Source organism: Crocuta crocuta, unplaced genomic scaffold (assembly GCF_008692635.1).
Source record: "Crocuta crocuta isolate KB4526 unplaced genomic scaffold, BGI_CrCroc_1.0 scaffold9, whole genome shotgun sequence".
Classification (NCBI taxonomy): domain Eukaryota; kingdom Metazoa; phylum Chordata; class Mammalia; order Carnivora; family Hyaenidae; genus Crocuta; species Crocuta crocuta.
In genome coordinates this window covers 8,209,109-8,228,337 of record NW_027551567.1, presented here as the reverse complement: position 1 = coordinate 8,228,337, position 19,229 = coordinate 8,209,109, and the positions used below count along the sequence as shown (strand labels likewise).

Here is a 19,229-nt window from a genome sequence, read left to right as displayed (position 1 = left end):
AGCCGTTGAGGCGCACGTCGCGGACGCCGATGCGCTTCTCGGCCAGGCGCCGCCGCACCACCTTCACGATCAGGCTCGGCTGCAGCTCGAGCGTCGGGAAGTTGCCGCGCCCGTGAATCGGGATGGTCTCGCTCAGGATGCCGTCCAGCCGCTGCACTTGCTCCCAGTTCAGCACGTTGCAATGCGCCGTGGGGCTTTCGCAATAGTCCAAGCACTGCCCGCCGAAGTCGCCGCCGCCGCCGCCGCCGCCGAAGTCGCCGCCCAGGGGGATGTAAGCGCCGCCGGCCAGCTCTTCCTCGGCCATGGCAAAGTACGCTTCGCCTTCCGCCATGAAGTGCCCTCCAAACGCCACTTGGCCCTGGTCAGTCCTACAAGCCAAAAGGGGTTAGAGGGCGGTAAGGACGCGCGGCAGCGGACAGGGGCCCGCAGAGGAAAGAGCGCGCCCCCTCCCCGGTCCCTCCGCAGGCTCCAGGGCTCCTGGGAGACTCCCCCTCCCCAGACCCCCGCGGTCTCCAGCCGCGCGCCGCGCCCCGCAGAGAAGCCCCGCACCAAAAGTATCTCTGATGCATCTGGAAAGCGCAAGCGGGAGTCCCGTCTGTGTCACCTGGAGGCGGCCGCCCCTTCGANGCCGCCGGCTCTGGCCCCTCCCGCCCCTCGCCCCCGCCCGCGCCGCTGTCGCCTCAGCTGCGGTGGTCCCGGAGGTGGCGGCTCCAGCTGCCGCCGCCGCCGCGCACGCTACCGTCTCTGGAGCTTTAGCAGTTGTGCGGGGGAAATGTCTTCAGTACTTTTTTTATACCGGGCCTTTCCGCGCTTCCGGGGCCCGGGCGCTGCGCGCTCGCCACACCCTCTTCATCTGCATAGGGTGCCGCCCCCGCCCGCCCTGCGGACCCAGCCCGGCGGAGCGGCGCGGCCGGCCTGGAGGTCCGTGGAGTGCGACGCTGGTAGAAACTTCCGTGTGCTTATTGACGTGCGTGTGTTTGTACGTATATTTGACTTAGAAACGGTCTTTCGCCCTCGAGCCTCTCCCCCCCCCAACGGGAAGACACTTAAAATGCCGTAAGTGGCCTTAAAAACTGAATCACGACTAAAATCACGCAACTGTAGAAAGTCGCCAAACAAAACTGTCTCCTGATTCAGCGCGTCCTTATAGCTTAACGATGGGCTCCAGAGGTTCCTCACGACCTCCCGTTCAAACGGTGTATGGTATAAAGCTAGACCGCTTTCTTAATCAAGAAACGCGGTGTCTGTGTGAGCTAAGAAGTCTACTCTTCCAAGCAAATCAGTCTCCGCGAGGGAGGGGAAGGGCTTGCTAACTGGGTTTCGATTCTCGAAACCTCGGGAAGTGCCGGGGANCCCGCCGACGGAGGAAGCGAAGCGCGTTCGTCCCAAGCCAAGGTTTGCGTTTCTCAAGTAAATACAGATGTCAGTGTGAAATGGTCTGTAGTTTTTCACAAAATGTGACGAGTCTAAAAGATGAGGTTTTCCAACGTGCTTTAGTCACTTTGTCAGTGCGAAAGGAGTGTAACGGTTACCCCCACTCGCGCTCACTCCCCGAGTTTGCTAGAAAGCTTCCTTTCTTGCGGCCATCTATTCCGGCCGCACGCTGCTCTTTCCAAACTAACTGCTTCACGCAAAGGCTGCGGGAGACTGAGGTGGGGAACACGCCGGAGAAGCTGAACTGTCTCCCTGGACCCTGCACAATCTCGGGCGCCTGGCCTGGGAGGAGGCACAGTCCGCCCCGCGCGAACTGAGGCAACTCTGTCCTACCGGCCCGAGCTGCGCGCCTTCGGTGAGGGGGCGGGGGAAGTGGGGGCGGGGAGAGGACGGTAACCCGCGGAGCGTCCAGATGCGTGGCAACGCCGCCCCCTGCCGGTGCCCTGCGGAGCCGTGTCCCAAAGCGGAGAAACTGACTGGACCTTAGACGGAAGCCGTTATCCTTCAGTGCCCAGCCTAGCACTGGAGAGGGGGGTGGGGAACGAACGCTGGGACCACCACACAATTCTCCCAGGCCCATGGAGTTCCGAAAACACTTGTATTCCTCCCTGTCCAGGCTTCCACACGTGAACCCATCATTCCATCCAGCCATTCAGAAAAATTTCATCCGTATATATTTATGGTTTGACCACGTATTCTGTGCCACGCACCAAGCCAAGTGCTGAGGGTGTGAGAATGACTACACACAGTCTAGCGGGCATGACAGACAAGCACGTAATTATGGTTCAGCCTTATCTGCATCTTTGAAGAAGTACGTGCTAACTAGGATCAAGGGCAGTGGAAGAGAAGGCCAGAACAGAGGTGTCGTTTGGACTGAATCTTAAAAAGTGGACTTCGCTTCCATAGCTGAGTAAGGAGACAGGCACTATCAATAAACAGAAGACAGCCTCAGAGAATGTTTGAGAAAGGATTATAGACTGCCACGATGTAAGGGATGAGATTGGTAGTGCATTTGGATAAGGTTTGTGGGGGTTCCAGGAATTTATTGAGTGCCTCTGGGTTCTACTCAGGACTTTACACCTAAAGCTTCATTTAATCTTCGACTTAGAAAGAAGGTATTCTGTGTAAGAGGGACTTAGAAGCAGAGAAACTGAGAGATAAAGAGACTTTCCCAAGTTTCATGGGTAATACACGATGGTGCCATACCGTGAACCCAACTTATTTTACTGTAAGTGCTGTTTAGTTAGTCATCATTTTCAAGAACGGGATTATTTGTAGTTAACCAGTAACTTCTTACTGGAAATCAAGACAAGTACAAACGGCAAAAGTACTTGAATACTAAAAAAAGACCTGTTAAAAATGTTTCTTCCAAAGACCAGTGTGAATTCTGCCCCTTCTAAAAACATGGCCAAAGGGGTAGATCATACATTAGGTACAGTGCACCAAAAACAAGGGTTGAGCCTTGCTGCCATTATTTTGTGCTTTATTTTAACCCTTCCTCTAAAACATGAAGGGAAAAAATAAAAAGTCTCAGAGCTGTGAGCACGTGTACTTCACGCACGCCCAGGATTTTGTTCTGTGGGGCTAAAGGAACGTCTGTTATGCCAAGTTGTCCACATAATTCTGACACAGTGGCTCAGCCACACTTTGCGTTGCCCTGACAACAGCCACTGCAGCCCAGTTCTTTAAGTGGGGATCCTTTCCCAATCAGAGGCTGCCGATCTGTGCCCAGCTGCTCCATGGCCTTTCCCAAGAGTAGAGGGCATGACTGAGAGCGGAAGTAGAGTGTGAGGCCAGACATAGAAGGCCTGGTATTCATGAGACCCTGTGCTGGGAAAAGAGGAATTTTAGTAGCAGTAAGTGCCCCTTTCCTAAGCTGCCAGGGCTTTGTGGCTCTCACATCCTTAAGGTTTTATTTCCCACTCCCCAACTGGGGTCCCCTCTCAGAGCAACTTTCCATATTTCCATAATCTAGCCCTTGCTATCTCCTATACTAGCACATCTGGATATCTTGTTTTTGGGAGTACCCTGGCTATGCTTTGACTGGTGTGCACCTGATTTATAGTGGCTACCTGATAAAGGTACTGTTGAATCAAAACATCTGTTGTTTTTCGTTTCTCTTCCCCCTGTCTTCAAACTGAGATAATATTTACAGTTAGGGTGAAAACAATGTCCATCCTTCCATGAAATTGCAAATTTTGCAATTGCAGGCATTTTTTTTCTAGATAACTAAAATAATTATCAAATGAGAAAATATGTACTTTCCAAATATATTCACAATCGAGAGGTCTTTCTACACAGTTAAACACTTAGTTTAACTAAGTGGATAGGATTAGAGTTGCCTTTTTTCCCCGGTCTTCAGCTTTTGAACCTATTTGGTCAATAACTTACACTCCCCCATTTAAAAAAAAAAAAAAAAAAAAAGATCTATGGCAATAAGATGCTATGACCCCATATCTGAAATTCTTAAAGCTTTACATGTACTTTTGAAGAGAAAACAGTTGTAATTAGTTGATCTTAAAAGTGACAGTAACAATCAGTCTAATAAGAAGAAATGAGAAAAAATTCAGTTTTGGTCTTGATAATAGTTATTGTTATTGAGTTGTTGTAATGTGCCAGGCAGTGTGCTCAGTATTTCATATACATTGTTTTCTTTTAAGCCTTGGGCAAATCTCAAAACTATATTGCATACCCATTTTCCAGGTAGGGAAAATAAAGCAGAGGTTAGTTGAATACCTGAGAAAAATGGCAGAGCCTTGGTTCAGACCCACACGTGTGCCTCCTCCTCTCCTAGTTCCTTTCATTCTGTGAGTCTGCCTTCTCCCTGCCTTCTCATTTACTTTATAGACTTCAAACTGAATTGGAACCGCACTCTGCTCCTTTCAAAGTACTGGACATTCAGATTGGACACAACATTGAGGAATAAGATGTTTTATCCTGAAGCAACTGCCAAAATGTGGAGTTGCCTAACTGGGCTGGGAGTTTCTTCCACAGTCACGAGTGACCTGCCTCTATGACAGTGGTGAGCTAGGAAGCTGGGAACCTTAAGAGCTTGCAAGTAACACTGTACATGCTGAAACACAGCGTGAGGTTTGGAGTCTGCCCCAGGTTCATGTAGCAGTGATAATACCTTTCCCATTTTGCGTTGTCTGCTTCCTATTTTCTAAAAACGGTTTTAGAAGAGAGGAAGCAGACAAATACATGATTCCCCCAAGCTCATACTCAGAAAAAGAGAGAGAAGAGCCCAGAAAACTACTGTTAAGACTGCTATTTTTCTGTCCCTCAGCTCTCTAACCAGTCTCTCCTCATATTCTTGTCTTATTTTTAATCTTTCCACCCCAGCCCTCTCCATTCTCCCCATTGGTTTTCTACCTTCCACTGCTTCTGCTCTCTGATCCCTTACACAAAAAGTGACGTAACCTCGTGGAAGCACCCTGTAGTCCAGGCAGAGCAGTGGCAATGTAAGAAATTTGAGCCACTCCCCTCCCCTCACCCCCTGGGATACATTGCCTTCATAGGGCAAATCCCAATGATTCCTGAAGCCACTGACGGACAGACAGGCATCCTCTTCCAAGCATACATACGCAGCTGTCTACATTGCAGAGTAAACCAGATTTCCCTGCTGTCTGGTTAGTGTTAGTAGAGCAGCAGCTAATCAGAGTGCTTCATGTAGAAACTAAAACTCACTTGGGAACCTAAATTACCTGTTTTCCCAGGGAAATGGTGCTGTGAATGGCTTTCCCCATGCTTCCTCAGGGAAATAATAAATGTTTTTTTATTCAGGGCCTATTTAAGGCCAGAAATATCCTAACCTATAAAACTTATAGATTAGTTTGGGAATATCAGCTCAACTTTTTATTACTTGTATACTTGTTAGCAAGCAACAGATTAACTTTTGTAGTTTTAAACTTTTCACCCTTTTTATTCTATAACACCTGATTTTATCTTCAAAATTATTCTGATCAATGTGCCATCCTAATTTTAGAGAGGAAGAAAGGCCAGGTGATTTTCCCCAAGTTTATAAAGTTAGACTTAGTTACTGTCAATCATGGGCCAGCACTCCTTTGTCTTGTCCACAGTGTGTAATCTTATGTCTGTGTGAATGGATTTAAATGATCAGTTCAGTTTGAAGGCATCCTCTGGCTACACAGAGGGTCATTTGTGTAGACCACGTTCACACTTGTGAAAGTCTTATGAAAGGTTCACTACTCAACTGTTAAGCATCTTGTAAATGTAATTTCTTAGGTGTTATTTTTAAGAATATTTATTTGAAGTCTGTGACCTCATAAAAATTTTATTCACTCATGGATCAGTGAGCTTAGGAAATTCAATATGCAAGTAGCAAAATGTGGTGAACAGATGTATATCATCACTCCTACAATCACAATTGATATAGATTGTCCTTTAATAGAGTTCTTCATCATAAAGACTAGCCAGTATTTTCTTGTGCTACTATCAATGCTGATTATGCCATAAGTTCTTCCTGTTTTGACATCGCAGTGAAATGCTTGCCGTTTCAATCAATGTTGTAAGTCCATGGGCCAGACATTTTCCTTACTCCAAACAAGAGACATTCAAAAGTTGCATTCATTTGGCAAAATGTAAAGTAGAAATACACATATATTTTCAAAAACTACCAAATAATGAATAAACCCTTTTTCCCTGAAGTAATATTTGTATTATGAATTTTTCCTTCTGTAAGTTTGTGCTGGAAGAATGTTTAACTTCTCTGAAGAAAATGTTAATGCTTACTTGTGCTAGGAAAGCTTTGAGAAGGGTCCAAGGGGTAAAGGTGGGGGGATATATAATAAGTTATCATTCTTTTTAAAAAGGAATTTAGTCGGGGTTCCTGGGTGGCTCAGTCGGTTGAGTGTCTGACTTTGGCTCAGGTCATGATCTCATGGCTTGTGGGTTTGAGCCCCACCTCAGGCTCAAACTGTGCTGACAGCTCAGAGCCCAGAGCCTGCTTTGGGTTCTGTGTTTCCCTCTCTCTCTGTCCCTCCCCAGCTCATGCTTTGTCTCTCTCTCAAAAATAAATAAACATCAAAAAAAAATTTTTTAAATAGAAAGGAATCTGGTCAAAAATATTCATGTACATTGTAGGAGGGAAAAAAAAGACCATTTTCTATAGGTACAGCCAGCTCATTTCGATATTTTTTCCAGTCAATTCTTAACTTGTACCTATGTCAAGACACTTGACAGTTGATTTCTTCCACTCATAGTTGATTTCTTTTATATGACCTTTCAGCATTTTAGAGATATTTAAAAATAGTATATACCCACTTTGCTAGCACCATTTTGATATGACAAAATCAGAAATTGCATAACTACCATATGAATTTGTAGCATATTTAGAAGGTATATTTACTCATATGCATAGACCATACATAGATTCAGTAATACCTCCTTGTTTGAGAAAACTTTTTTAAAAAATATTTCTGACATCACTATGTTTCTAAAGTCTTTTACTACTAACTTCATCTCTTCAAAATTTTCCACTGCCAAAGAAACAAATTACAGTTTAAATAATGTAATTAGTCTTATCTTGATGTTTGGGAGAAATTACTAACCAAAAAACACATTGTCTTCAAAAGTCTGAGAAACTGAACATAGCAAATTATCCTTAAACGAAATGTTTTCTTTTTTTAAATTTTCATTTGTGTGTTTATTTTCAAGAGAGAGACAGAGCGTGAGGAGGGGAGAGGCAGAAAGAGAGGGAGACACAGAATCCCATGCAGGCTTCAGGCTCTGAGCTGTCAACACAGAGACGGATGTGGGGCTCAAACCCACAAACTGTGAGATCATGACCTCAGCCAAAGTCAGACACTCAACCGACTCGGCCCCTCAGGCACCACAACAAAATGTTTTCTTAAAGCTACCAGAATAATGATCAGTTTTAAAAGACAGTTTTGAAAAAACTGTGCAAATTGGACTCTAAGAATAGAAATCTGACTTGAAAATTCTGGGTTTCTTAGGTAAAATATGAGTGAGGAAACTAGCTGCAGAGTCTCTGCAGAGAGCGGGGAAATACTAAGACACCTAAACTTATTCTAGCAGTGTGAGATAAAAGAGATTCAAGTTTAATTCCCTAATAAGAAGAAAGGTTTCAGGATGATGTGAATTAGACATTGCTTGAGAAAGTGTAGGGGGAAGAAAAATGAGCTATCAGAGTTATTGATATTTGAAATGGAAGCTTCTGACTGGAGAAGATTGGTTTCTAATATACGCCACAACTCCAGCAGGGGTGCTAGGGATTAAAATGGAGTTTGGACTAACACATGATTAAGTAGCTACAGTTTAGATATGTAAGATATCTCTGAAGAGCAATAAAAAAAAAACTGCCCTCCAGGTTTTGAAATTTGTAATTACTCAATGAAGTAAGTCTTTAGCATAAAGCAGGTGACATTCTTAATTTTTCCTAGCAAAAAGAAAGAATATTAAAAGAAAAAAATATATGGTGTCTGCGATTCTTTGTCCCCATATCATCCCTCGTTTCCATTAAAATTCTAAAAACATTTTTTTTTTCTTAACTGGTATTAATTTGGCTGCTGCATCCACTTCCATCTATTTAACATGAGTTCTGTATGAAGGGTACTTCAGAATGTATGGCTGTGCTGTGTGTTAAAAAATAAATGCTCCATGCAAGCACTTGTGATTTGCCTGGTTGTCTTCTCCTTTCATGTCTTTGAACATCATCAGTGTCCTTCTGTGGGTTGCAGGACTTGTCGAGAAGGTCAACATACTCAGAAGTGACACAGGTCCCTTATATCCTGCTGAGCACTGGAGATATCTGCAAGGTGAGTCCATTTCATACTCAGAGTAGTATGTCCATATTTTAAATTCATTATTTAAAAAATAAAGTCAACAATCAGAAAAATAACATTAACTATTATATTTTACTTTAAAATGTGTCATATTATGTTTATAATACATTGCAATATATTCTATTTTGTGCGTTATGACTCTAGACAACAAGAAGAGATAACTTTAAAATATTTCTGACACCAAAGTAATTACCCTTTGGATATTGGATAGGTCTTATTTTGAGTCGCACTTTCTTCAAACATCAAAGAAATTGAGTTTTTCATGACTAACTCATAATCCACTTTCTGTCTAAAGATAGCAAACATTTAGACTAAAAAATTGAAAAACAAGCTAATTGTTTAGATGTTTTATCTACATGATATTAAACAGCCAGATGTCTGGCTAAAGTTTTTGTTTTTAATAGGGCAAAATGGAAATTTCAGTTGTCTTCTATATTTAATTAAAGACCAATTTGAATGTATTGATCAAATTAACCATAGGGTCTATAAACTGCACTTTATGCTGCACTCAAATGTGGGGTAGCCCACACTCAGCAACCCTCAGGTCCTAATGTAGTGCACCCATATCTCCAAGTTCTAGTGGCGGGGAGGGGTGTTGAACACAGCTGCACTGGGAGGTAAGAGTGTATGTACCCATGTATTTATATCTCTCCTGATTTTTTCCCTAAATATTTTTTCACTCATTTCACTCATTTCCCATTTCCTATTTATTAATACAGATACATGGCTATTGAATCAGTCTAGCACTATCAGCCACTATTAAGCTACCTTTTATAAATCCTTAGTTTTGATCACAATGGTTACCTGAAAATCAACTGGCAAATAATCTAGATTAAATGACCTAAATATATTCTGTGTGTCTGTAGTAAAAAAATTTTCTATTTAGGAAGATGTTTTCAGTTGAAATGTGGTCAACTTTAAAGTTTTAATAAATATCCTAAATGCTATCATGAAACTATGTTTCTAGTTTTATGATCATTTGATGACTCATTTTTCTGAACCCCCAGTTATATATGATTAATAGGATTCTATGTGGGATTTAAGTTTCCTCACTTTTATTTTTATTTTTTTTTTTTTTAACACTTCTAGAAATCCTTCAGAAGTTGATACCACTTTATGGGGTGCCTGGGTGGCTTAGTCGGTTAAGCGTCTGACTTTCGCTTAGGTCATGATCTCGCAGTTCGTGGGTTCGAGCCCTGCGTCGGGCTCTGTGCTGACTGCCGGCTCAGAGCCTGGAGCCTGTTTCAGTCTGTAACTCCCTCTCTCTCTGACCTTCCCCTGCTCACGCTCTCTCTGTCTCCTAGAAATAAATAAAACATTAAAAAAAATTAAAAAAAAAAGTTTATACCACTTTTATGTTTTAATCAAGTAGGGTATGAAGACTAAGCAATTTGAGATTTTAAATTGTGCCTTTATATATGTGATACAAAATTAAAAATATACCATTTACTTTTATGAGGATGTTATGTAACTACTTACTCAAATTCTTATATTTTGATTTATTTAAGTTGGCTCCATGCCCAATGTGGGGCTTGAACTCACAACCCTGAGATTAAGGGTCACATGCCTGGGGAGTCTGCGTGGCTCAGTTGGTTGAACATTTGACTCTTGGTTTTGGCTCAGGTTATGATCTCTTGATTTATGAGTTTGAGTCTCGTGTTAGGCTTCTCACTGACAGCGCAGAGCCTCCTTGGGATTCTTTTCTCTCTCTCTCTCTCTCTCTCTCTCTCTCTCTGTCTGTCTCTCTGCCCCTCCCTGGCTTGCTCTCTCACTCTCAAAAAATAAACAAACATTAAAAAAAAAAATAAAAATAAATTTGCTGATTCTAGTACTTTAAGTGAAATCATTCAATATTTGTTTTTAAAAAAAGAAGAGTGACATGCTCTACTGAATGAGCCAGCCCCTTTAAGTTCTATACTGATAAGTGTTTTGATTAAAATTTGTGTTCTTATTCTTAGAACATTTAAGTATTATGACTGTGTGCCCCAAATCAAAAATTAAATTATGTGGTCTAAAAATACTAATAAGCTCATGAGGACAAAAGGACTATATAGTTTAAATCTGTTTAGTTTCAAAAAAAAAAAATCCGAGATGCATAGTGGTGATCCATCTACTGTAGAGGATTCAGATTCCTCCTTCAATTTATTTCCCTCTGACAGTGACATTTCATATTAGACATTGTTAAGTTATAATAGAAATAAAATATAGGGGATTTAATTCAATATCCACAAACTCACAGAGATATCATACTCTCCCACTTAAAATTAAAGGCTTTTGCACACTTAGTTGAAAGTACAGACTAAAAGGGCCCCTGGGTGGCTCAGTCGGTTAAGTGTACCACTTTGGCTCAGGTCATGATCTTGTGGTTCCTGAGTTAGAGCCCTGTGTCCATCTCTGTGATGACAGCTCAAAGCCTGGAGTCGGCTTCAGATTCTGTCTCCCTCTCTGCCCCTCCCCGACTTGTGCATGTACTCTCTGACTGTCTCTCAAAGGTAAATAAACGTTAAATTTTTTTTTAAAGTACTGACTATAAGTAATCAGCTTTATAAAATTGAAATGTAAGTTATTCTCTCAAAATCTGTGGACGAATGTAATGTCTCACTGAAGAGCATTGTAGTCTTAAATAGTTTTTAGTCTCTGGCTGTGACTCCTTACCTATCTGTATGGCTTTCTTCATCTTTAACCTCAGTCCAACTTGCTTTCATTTGGGACAAATGCCACCTTTTGTTTTTGTTTTTAATCAATTTTGACTAATAAATGTTTATAATATATTTTGCTATATTTAATTGTACTAGGAAATTGGACTTTGATTACAATTAAGTAGAACATTTCAAATATAATATCATTATAGCATAAGTTGGTCCAGCAATTGTGTTAGATTACATTATCCAAACACAGGAAACAGTCAAATTTCTGACTTGGTCATCCCCTGCAGGCAGTGAGCTGCTGTTTCTTGCCAGCTGAAGTCTGTTATCTTGTTACTGCTCTCACTGTCAGTGGATCATCCTGACAATTCCATAAATGCTATTGAACTCCCCATCGTTTCCTACATCTCTTATCTGTAACATTATTCAAGAATAAGGTATTACTTTAAACAAAACAAAACCAAAAAAATGAAGAAAGAAAGAAAACAAGAAAAGGCTGTTCTTAACCTCACAAACCATTTTCAATCGGGATTTAGGTAGTAACTCAAACCCTAACCCAAAATAGCCAGTTCATTTTGTTTTTAATAAGTTGTAATTCAGAGAAACTTGGCCCAGGAAGAAACTGGGAGGAACCCTGGGGATGCATATTTTCCCCTAGTTCTTGACATAGAATCTTTCTATTAGAACTAGTCTCTTTGAAAGCAACCCATACTTCATTTGATGTGGCCATGGTAAACTCCCTTCAACCACAGCCTAGGAGGAGGAGTGGGAGAAAGTAAAATATTATCACAAATCTTTGTTAAGGAAGTGTGGGGGACTGGAAGGATGTGTAGCATAACACCCTCAGAACATGTATATTCATATTATCGCTTTGGGAAAATGGTCCCCTAGTGCTGATGTGAAAAGGAATAACAGAAGATTATGAAACAGGCCCAGGCTGGGAGAGCAGGCTGGGCAACATTCAATGATAAAATACATATAAATGTATCCTAGTGTATGCCTGGTGCCCTGTAAGCGAACTGTCCTGCAAGATCTGGAGTGGAACCTAATTTTTAGAAATGGAAACCAGCAGTGGCAGAGGGAAAGTCCAGAGACCAGGTGGTACTTCTAAGCGTCAGGCCCCTGGGGGTTCAAATGATAGTCTCAGGCTTCAGGGAATCCTTTTTCAAGGCATCCACTTTGAGGCTCAGGCAAATTTAGGTGATTCCAAGTACTACCTGAACTCAAAAGCAGGTGTATCCTGCATCCCCATCCTCCCAAGTGGCTACTGATGAAAGATAACACCATGTACAAATATTGGCTTATAGATTTGGAACTGCTGGGATAGAAATAGGGACTTTTAATCCCTAGGACAAAGAGGGTCACAGTGCCTGTTCCACAGGAATACTTCAAAATAGCTGGCAAGTTATTCATGATTTCCATAGCAGGAAGAGTTTTCAAAGTTAGAGAAGGTAAGGCTCAAGGATAAAAATATCTTCCTTATTAAAACATCATAAAAAACCCTGTAAATAACTTCTGAGTCAAGAAGAGATCTTAGAACCTTCAACTGGCAGAAGCTGACCCTACCAGCGGCTTCTGACCCTTGCACCTGAGCACTGCCTTTCTCTAGGGTCTGTCACTCTACCTCTATCACCAGACAGCCTCTCTTTAATTTGTTGACCTGCATGTAGTCACAGCCTTCTTTTTCTTCATTCTTCTTAGTGAAATAGTGACATGTAGTATTTTAAAATGTAATATGATTCAGTACTAAACAAAAATTAAAAGACAGTAATAACAGGGAAGATGCTTCACATAAAGTCACATTTCCAAAGTCCAAGTTCTTGATTTTAAGACGAATACAACCCAGCCCCTAAAACTGTTCAATCTCCTGCTCTGGGTCTTTTTCCCACAACCCTATCCTACCTGGTACTTGGTCCAGGTTCTCTAGCTGCCATGTTTTTTCTGCATTTTTCCAAATGTGGTAAATTTTTAAATAGGCTGAAATAGATAATAAGGAATGACTTACCTCCTCTAGAGTGTCAAGAAAGACTTCCCTGTAGAGAAAATAAGGCAGGATATAAAGGACAAGCTCCAGCTAGCCATGAGAAGTTGTGAAAAGAGGGTTCCTGGAAGAGGGAACAGCTTGTACCCAGAAAGGCAAGGATCTGGTGTCCTAGAGGAACTGAAACAAGTTCTGTGGCGCCAGGGCATATTGAAGAAAGGAGAAAGGACAGAAGATTAGTCTGTAGAGAAAGTAAAGGGCTAGATCACGAAAGCCATGTTGAGGAGTTTGGCTTTTAATAGAAGTGTAAGATGCCACTAAAGGCTTTAAACAGGGGAGTACCATGATCTAATTTATCTTTTGAAGTCTTTCTTGCTACTGTATGGAATAGGGAATTGAAGAGAAAAAGAATGGAAAAAAGAGAAACCAGTTAATAGGCTACTGCAGATATCTGGGCAAATGATGATACTGGATTGGACTACTGTTTTCCAATCTGTGGGTCACAACCCGTTAGGGTCACACGATGATTTCAGTAGTCTTGACCAGCAGTATCTGTGAAATAGAAAGATGTATAATAGAAAATAGCAGAGGCCATCCTATCATTTCATGACATTTTCATCAAGTTATGCATATCCATACATATATGCACATATTAGATTGTGCTGTACAGTGGACATACCACTCTGCAGAGTGCTCAGAGAAGCCACTGGCCTATATTAAGGTGGTAACTGGAGGCAAAAAGAAGAGGAGATTCATCAACATAAAGATGTCTTCAGGTACATGAAATAGAAAAAGTCACCTTAAAAATGACATCATGATAGGAGAGAGTTCTGTGATATATTTTTGTTCATTTTAACTATTACATTCCTGTATTTGTATCCATTAATATAGGAAAACAGGAAAATGACAGATAACCAAAAATTATTCTTTGAAGTATACATATAAAATGAATTGGAACGTAACCTGATGGTCACCAGTAGTTCTTTCTCTCACCTTTTGTCTGGACATTACTTGTTGGGGTCATCATATATCTCTAGCAGAGATTATAAACAAATTCAGAATATTTACAAAAAAGCTATATTTGGGGAGGAAATAGTAAAGTCTATATATATTCAGTCTTCATTCCTTCTAAGAGAGAATGTCCTTTGGTCTTCTGTGGTAATAATTCTAACTTTGTTGAACTTCTTCACAACGTATAACCAGTCTCTACTCAGTTTAACATAAAATCAACACCATACAGGTAACTGTTCAAAAGCTTGCATTGTCACCACAGTGAGTAATAAAAATGTATAGTGCCTTTTGTAAAATGTCATGTTTATGTTTTATTTTGTCTAATATCGGATATAATGGTATCTCTTACTGAAGATCGTCTTAGCGAATATCTCTAACCGTATCTACTTGAGCAGCTTGGATTTAAAACGCTATTTAGGATAAGTCTTTAACCTCATGAGAAATAGATTTATATTAAATCACTGAAACTCAGCAACTTGCCTTGGAAAGGGTACATGCGGTAGGCAATTAGCAAATGCAGAAATCCTTTAATTATAAGCCACACCCTTAACTGGGAGCCTTTATACTCTGCTGACGAAAGGTTGAATCCCATAATGCTTTTTATTTCATGCACTCATATATGCACACCCACAATCTATGAGCATGTTAAGACCCATATGTACAAACAACCCATTTACAAATTGCTAGATGAGACCAGCATTTACTCCCTATTTCTTCTGCCATTTGAAGATAGGCAATTTACTGTTTCATCACCTTTCATCTTCCTGAGATCCTTTGCACCAGTTGTAAAAATACATCTCTCTCCCCTCCTTCTGTCAGATACCAGTTTTGCTTTGTGGTAGGTGACAGCCAAGGACTGTAGTTGTGTTTTAATAGTAAACTCTTACAGATATACAGAGTCAAAGGAATGAGTCTCTAATTGTAGAAAATTAACTTCCAGTGGGAGTTACTCTAGTTACTACTTGAGATGCCTTCCTCAGTGTTTCTAAAACCAGACCGACCTCAGGTTTCTGAACCTTACCAGTTAGGTAACTAACTACATATACTGCATGTCCATACATTTATTTTTTTTTAATTTTATTTAAATCCAAGCTAGTTAACATATAATGTATTATGGTTTCAAGAGTAGAGTTTAGTGATTCAAGAGTAGAATTTAGTCATTCATCACTTACCAAGTGCTCATCCCAACAAGTGCCCTCATTAATGCCCATCACCCATTTAGCCCATCCTCCCACCTACCTCCCCTCAAGCAACCCTCAATTTGTTCTCTGTATTTAAGAGTCTCTTATGGTTTGCCTTCCTCTCCGATTTTGTCTTAATTTTCCTTCCCTTCACCTATGTTCATCTGTTTTGTTTCATAAATTATACATAGGAGTGCAAGCATATATTTATCTTTTTCTGACTGACATTTCACTTAGCATAATACATTGTAGTTTCATCCACATTATTGCAAATAACAAGATTTCATTCTTTTTGATCACTGAGTAATATTCCATTGTATGTGTATGTAGACACACCCCACATTTCTTTTTTTTTTTTTTTTGAGAGAGAGAGAGAATCCCAAGCAAGCTCTGCACTATCAGTGCAGAGCCCAATGTGGAGCTCAAATCCACAAACCACAAGATCATGACCTGAGCTGAAACCAAGAGTCGGAGGCTTAACCTACTAAGCCATCCAGGCACCCTTATACCACATTTCCTTTATGCATCAACTGATGGACATTTAGGCTCTTTCCATAATTTGGATGTTGTTGATACATCTCTTCTTTAAACATTAGGGTGCATGCGCCCCTTCAAATAAGCATGTTTGTATCCTTTGGATAAATACCTAGTATTGCAGTTGCTGTTGTAGGGTAGCTCTGTTTTTAATTTTTTGAGGAACCTCAATACTGTTTTCCAGAGAGGCTGCACCAGTTTGCATTCCCACCAGCAGTGCAAAAACGGTTCCTTCTTCCTCGCTATCGTCACCAACATCTGTTGTTGCCTGAGTAGTTAGTTCATTTTAGCATAGAGACAGGTATCAGGTGGTATCTCATTGTGGTTTTGATTTGTATATCCCTGATAATGAGTGATGTTGAGCATCTTTTCATGTGTATGTTAGCCATCTGGATGGCTTTGGAAAGCCACTTTGGTAAAGTGTCTGTTCATGTCCTTTGCCCATTTCTTCACTGGATTATTTTTTGGGTGTTGAGTTTGATAAATTCTTTATGGATTTTGAATACTGGCCCTTTATCTGATATGCCATTTGCAAATATATTTTCCCATTCTGTCGGTTGTCCATACATTTTGACAAAGCCACCCAGAGAACCACTCCTGACCCAACTAGCTGTGCTGCTTATTCTACTATAAAGCCATTCCTGTGCCAGATGAACCACAGAATTTCAGCAAGTAAGAAGCTAAAGACGGGGTAGCATCATGATTTTCAATCTGTTTCTTCATTTTCAAATCTCTCAACAATGTTGAACTTTTCTGCAGAATTTCAGTTTGGTTCCTATTATTCACTAAGGAAGTCTGGTACATATAAAAGCTTCCTCTTAGTATAGATAAGATTAACAGGCTAACAGTTTTTTTTTTTGTAAGTAGGATTAATTATCAGGAAACTGTTGATAGTTTATTGCTGACCTGTAAAAACCTAGTAAGAATGAGGTCAACTAAAATAATAGGTCCATTTAAAGTCTGGGTCATGTAAGACGTCATTAAGGATCACATTATTTCAGCAAAGAAAATATTGCAGAGAGATCTCCTTTTAAAAGAAAATAGTTTTTCTGCTGGAGAACTTCCAAACCACATCATTGCAAAACCTAAACACTTAAAACCATTGAAAGCTAATGTTTAACTGTCTGGTTCTCATCTTGAAAACCTTTTCCCTGTTGGTAATTGGTTTTTGTTGAAATCCAGGTGTCATTTGGCTTTTAATTTCAATTATGTTCCTTATGTTGGGCCAACATACTTTCATTGCCCAGGGGTTACTTTTTTATACCCCACATAGTATAGAATGTATTTTATTCTGCTCTGTAAGATTAGGAAAAATAGTAATCAGCATTTTACTAGAGTTGGGGAAGACAGTAAAGAGCAGGGCTAGCCGAAGACAGGATTGTGAAATACCTGCAATTGTTAAAGCCCTTGCCTTCTAATTTGTCATTTAAGTTCTTTTTGTGTCCTAATCTCTGTGAAATCTTGATCAGCTAAGAGCTATATGTCCCTCTGTGCATTGGTTTACTTTTGGAGGATAGACTGAGACCATGTGTGACACTTTGCACAACATATGGCCTGATACATAATAGGTGTTCAAAAAATTTTAGGTCACCATTCTCATATTCATTAACATTTCCTAAGCCTCAGGACTGAGGGATATTTAATGCTCATTTATAGTAAAAATACTTATAAGAATGTTTTCTTTTAATAATTTTATTTTTGAGGATTGGAACATTTTCCAAACCCAGAGGAATGCATCTCTAATTCTGACATTTTAGGCCCCGTAGGAGGAGAAGAAGAGATGTATCCGGTTAGGAGAAGCTTCAGTGCTCTACAGTGATGACAGCTCCTTGAGTAGACTGACCTTGCTGGGGAAAAAAACAAAAAAACAAAAAACACAACAATTGTGTGAGTCAGGCATGGAGGCCAGCATGTGGGACCTGAATGTTCATACCAGAGCCAGAGAGTCCATGCCCCAGTTCAATTCCAAAACCACTTTCCTGGCAGCCCACAGGTCTAGATTCTTCACCTTCCTCAGCCATTCACTGAAGGCCTAATTAGTGCATTTTAAAGTGCTGTGATGGCTGAAACAGGTACCAAATTTGAGAGGTATGAAGAGTATATAATTATAGGGGCCCTCTTTAGTAGAAAGAATGTAAAGTAATACATAAGAAATATAAGGATGTATATTTAATTAGAATAAGAAAAGAAATAACCACAAAGTAGACTTAAGTACATTTAAAATGGTGATAAATAACCACAAAACATCACAAAATCCATTAAAATCTTGTTAATTACTTTCCTGAAACACCCTATCATGGTTTTTTATCCCCCTTTCTTTTTTTTGTTTTGTTTTGTTTTGTTTTCTCAGAGCATATTCTGCTCCCTCATGTATTTCCTGTATAAGAGAGAACTTGTGAATTAACATGGCATCAAAGAAAACCAAAACCTTACTTAAAATTTTATATGTAGATTGGTTTGAAGAACTTTCCACAAATGAGCATCTGAACAGCTCAAACCTATTTTTCCTCCATCATTCACATATTTCTGGCATTGTAGGGATAGGCTCATATTGCATTATAACCTCTAACCCTGTGACTTCATTCCTGACCTCAAGTGAGAGGGCAGAGGGTGTATTTCTGAAAGTATTCCTTCATGAGGACAGATATCAATAAATTAGCTACACCTGAAAGTTAATGCAAACCACATAATTGCATTTCACTAAACTCAAACTAAAATGATCTTCAATTCAATTTCCCAGATACCCAATTAGCCAGATACCCAAAATGTTCACAGCAGTGTGTGGATACCGCTCAACATGAAGGCTCAGGGAGGAGAATTCGATATGGGAAGAGATAGCAGTCTTAACTGATAGTGGTCAAAATATTTTACATTTTAAAATTTTACAAATGCCTGCGCCTGAGCAAATTAGAGTTCCCTGAAAATTTAAAGTTTTTTGAGCTTCACAGAAAATTCATTTCTGCACAGAGGCGTTAACGAACACAGAATTCTGAGGATGAAGGAGAGGTCCAAGCCTCTCACTCTTACAGAAAGAACTCTTTTACGTTGAAGTAGTTGGTAACTTATAAAGACTTATACAGATGTAATAAAAACAATATGAATATTAATACTAAAGTGCATTGTGCCTAAAGATAAAGCAATCTCAGAGGCAGAAATTGCAAAATCTCACTACTTGGGGAGGGGAGAAGGAATTTTTGTTGATTTTTTTTCCTGAACCACCAAGAACCTGTTTTTCTTCTGCCTACTCCTTCAACCGAGGCAATTGAAGAAGCAACTTAAATTGTGTTAAGAAATTTTTTAATCTGGTTCAACAATTTTAATTATATTATTATTATCAAATTATTACATATTATTAATAATAATTATTTGAATTGTAACTCTGCCACTACCAAGTTATGTGAGCTTAGACAAATTAGTTTGCCTCTGTAAGCCTCAGTTTTCTCATCTATAAAACAGCAATAATACTTTCCTTGCAAAATTATAGAAAGGATTAAATGGATGCCATAGTTATTCTGCTTGACTCCTAGTAGATGACTAAGAGTAAAGCTATTATTTTAGGTGTTAACAATAACAGAAGAACTGAGAGGGAATGTTAGATACCCAGGGGTCCAGGGACTCC

At 40.1% G+C, this 19,229-nt stretch overlaps 1 protein-coding gene and 1 long non-coding RNA gene across 3 annotated transcripts in view; one reads left to right on the top strand and one right to left on the bottom strand.

Annotated features, from left to right (window-relative positions):
• The window catches only part of TENT5A (terminal nucleotidyltransferase 5A), a 4,061-nt gene extending 3,439 nt beyond the window's left edge, over positions 1–622 (bottom strand). The window contains exons 1-2 of one of the 2 annotated variants that reach the window (XM_077750358.1): positions 605–622; positions 1–368 (exon numbers count right to left, since the gene is read on the bottom strand). The exon at positions 1–368 is cut by the window's left edge and continues 200 nt beyond it. In XM_077750358.1, coding sequence (XP_077606484.1) covers positions 1–331 — 331 coding nt within the window. In that variant the 5' untranslated portion in view covers positions 332–368; positions 605–622. Of the gene's footprint in view, positions 369–549 lie in introns of both variants that reach the window. The other variant, XM_077750357.1, reaches the window with a different exon arrangement.
• Positions 623–1,353: 731 nt separating this feature from the next.
• The window catches only part of LOC144220190 (uncharacterized), a 37,431-nt gene continuing 19,555 nt past the window's right edge, over positions 1,354–19,229 (top strand). Inside the window, exons 1-2 of the long non-coding RNA XR_013331653.1 lie at positions 1,354–1,395; positions 8,154–8,231. This is a non-coding gene — a long non-coding RNA (uncharacterized LOC144220190). The remainder of the gene's footprint in view (positions 1,396–8,153; positions 8,232–19,229) is intronic.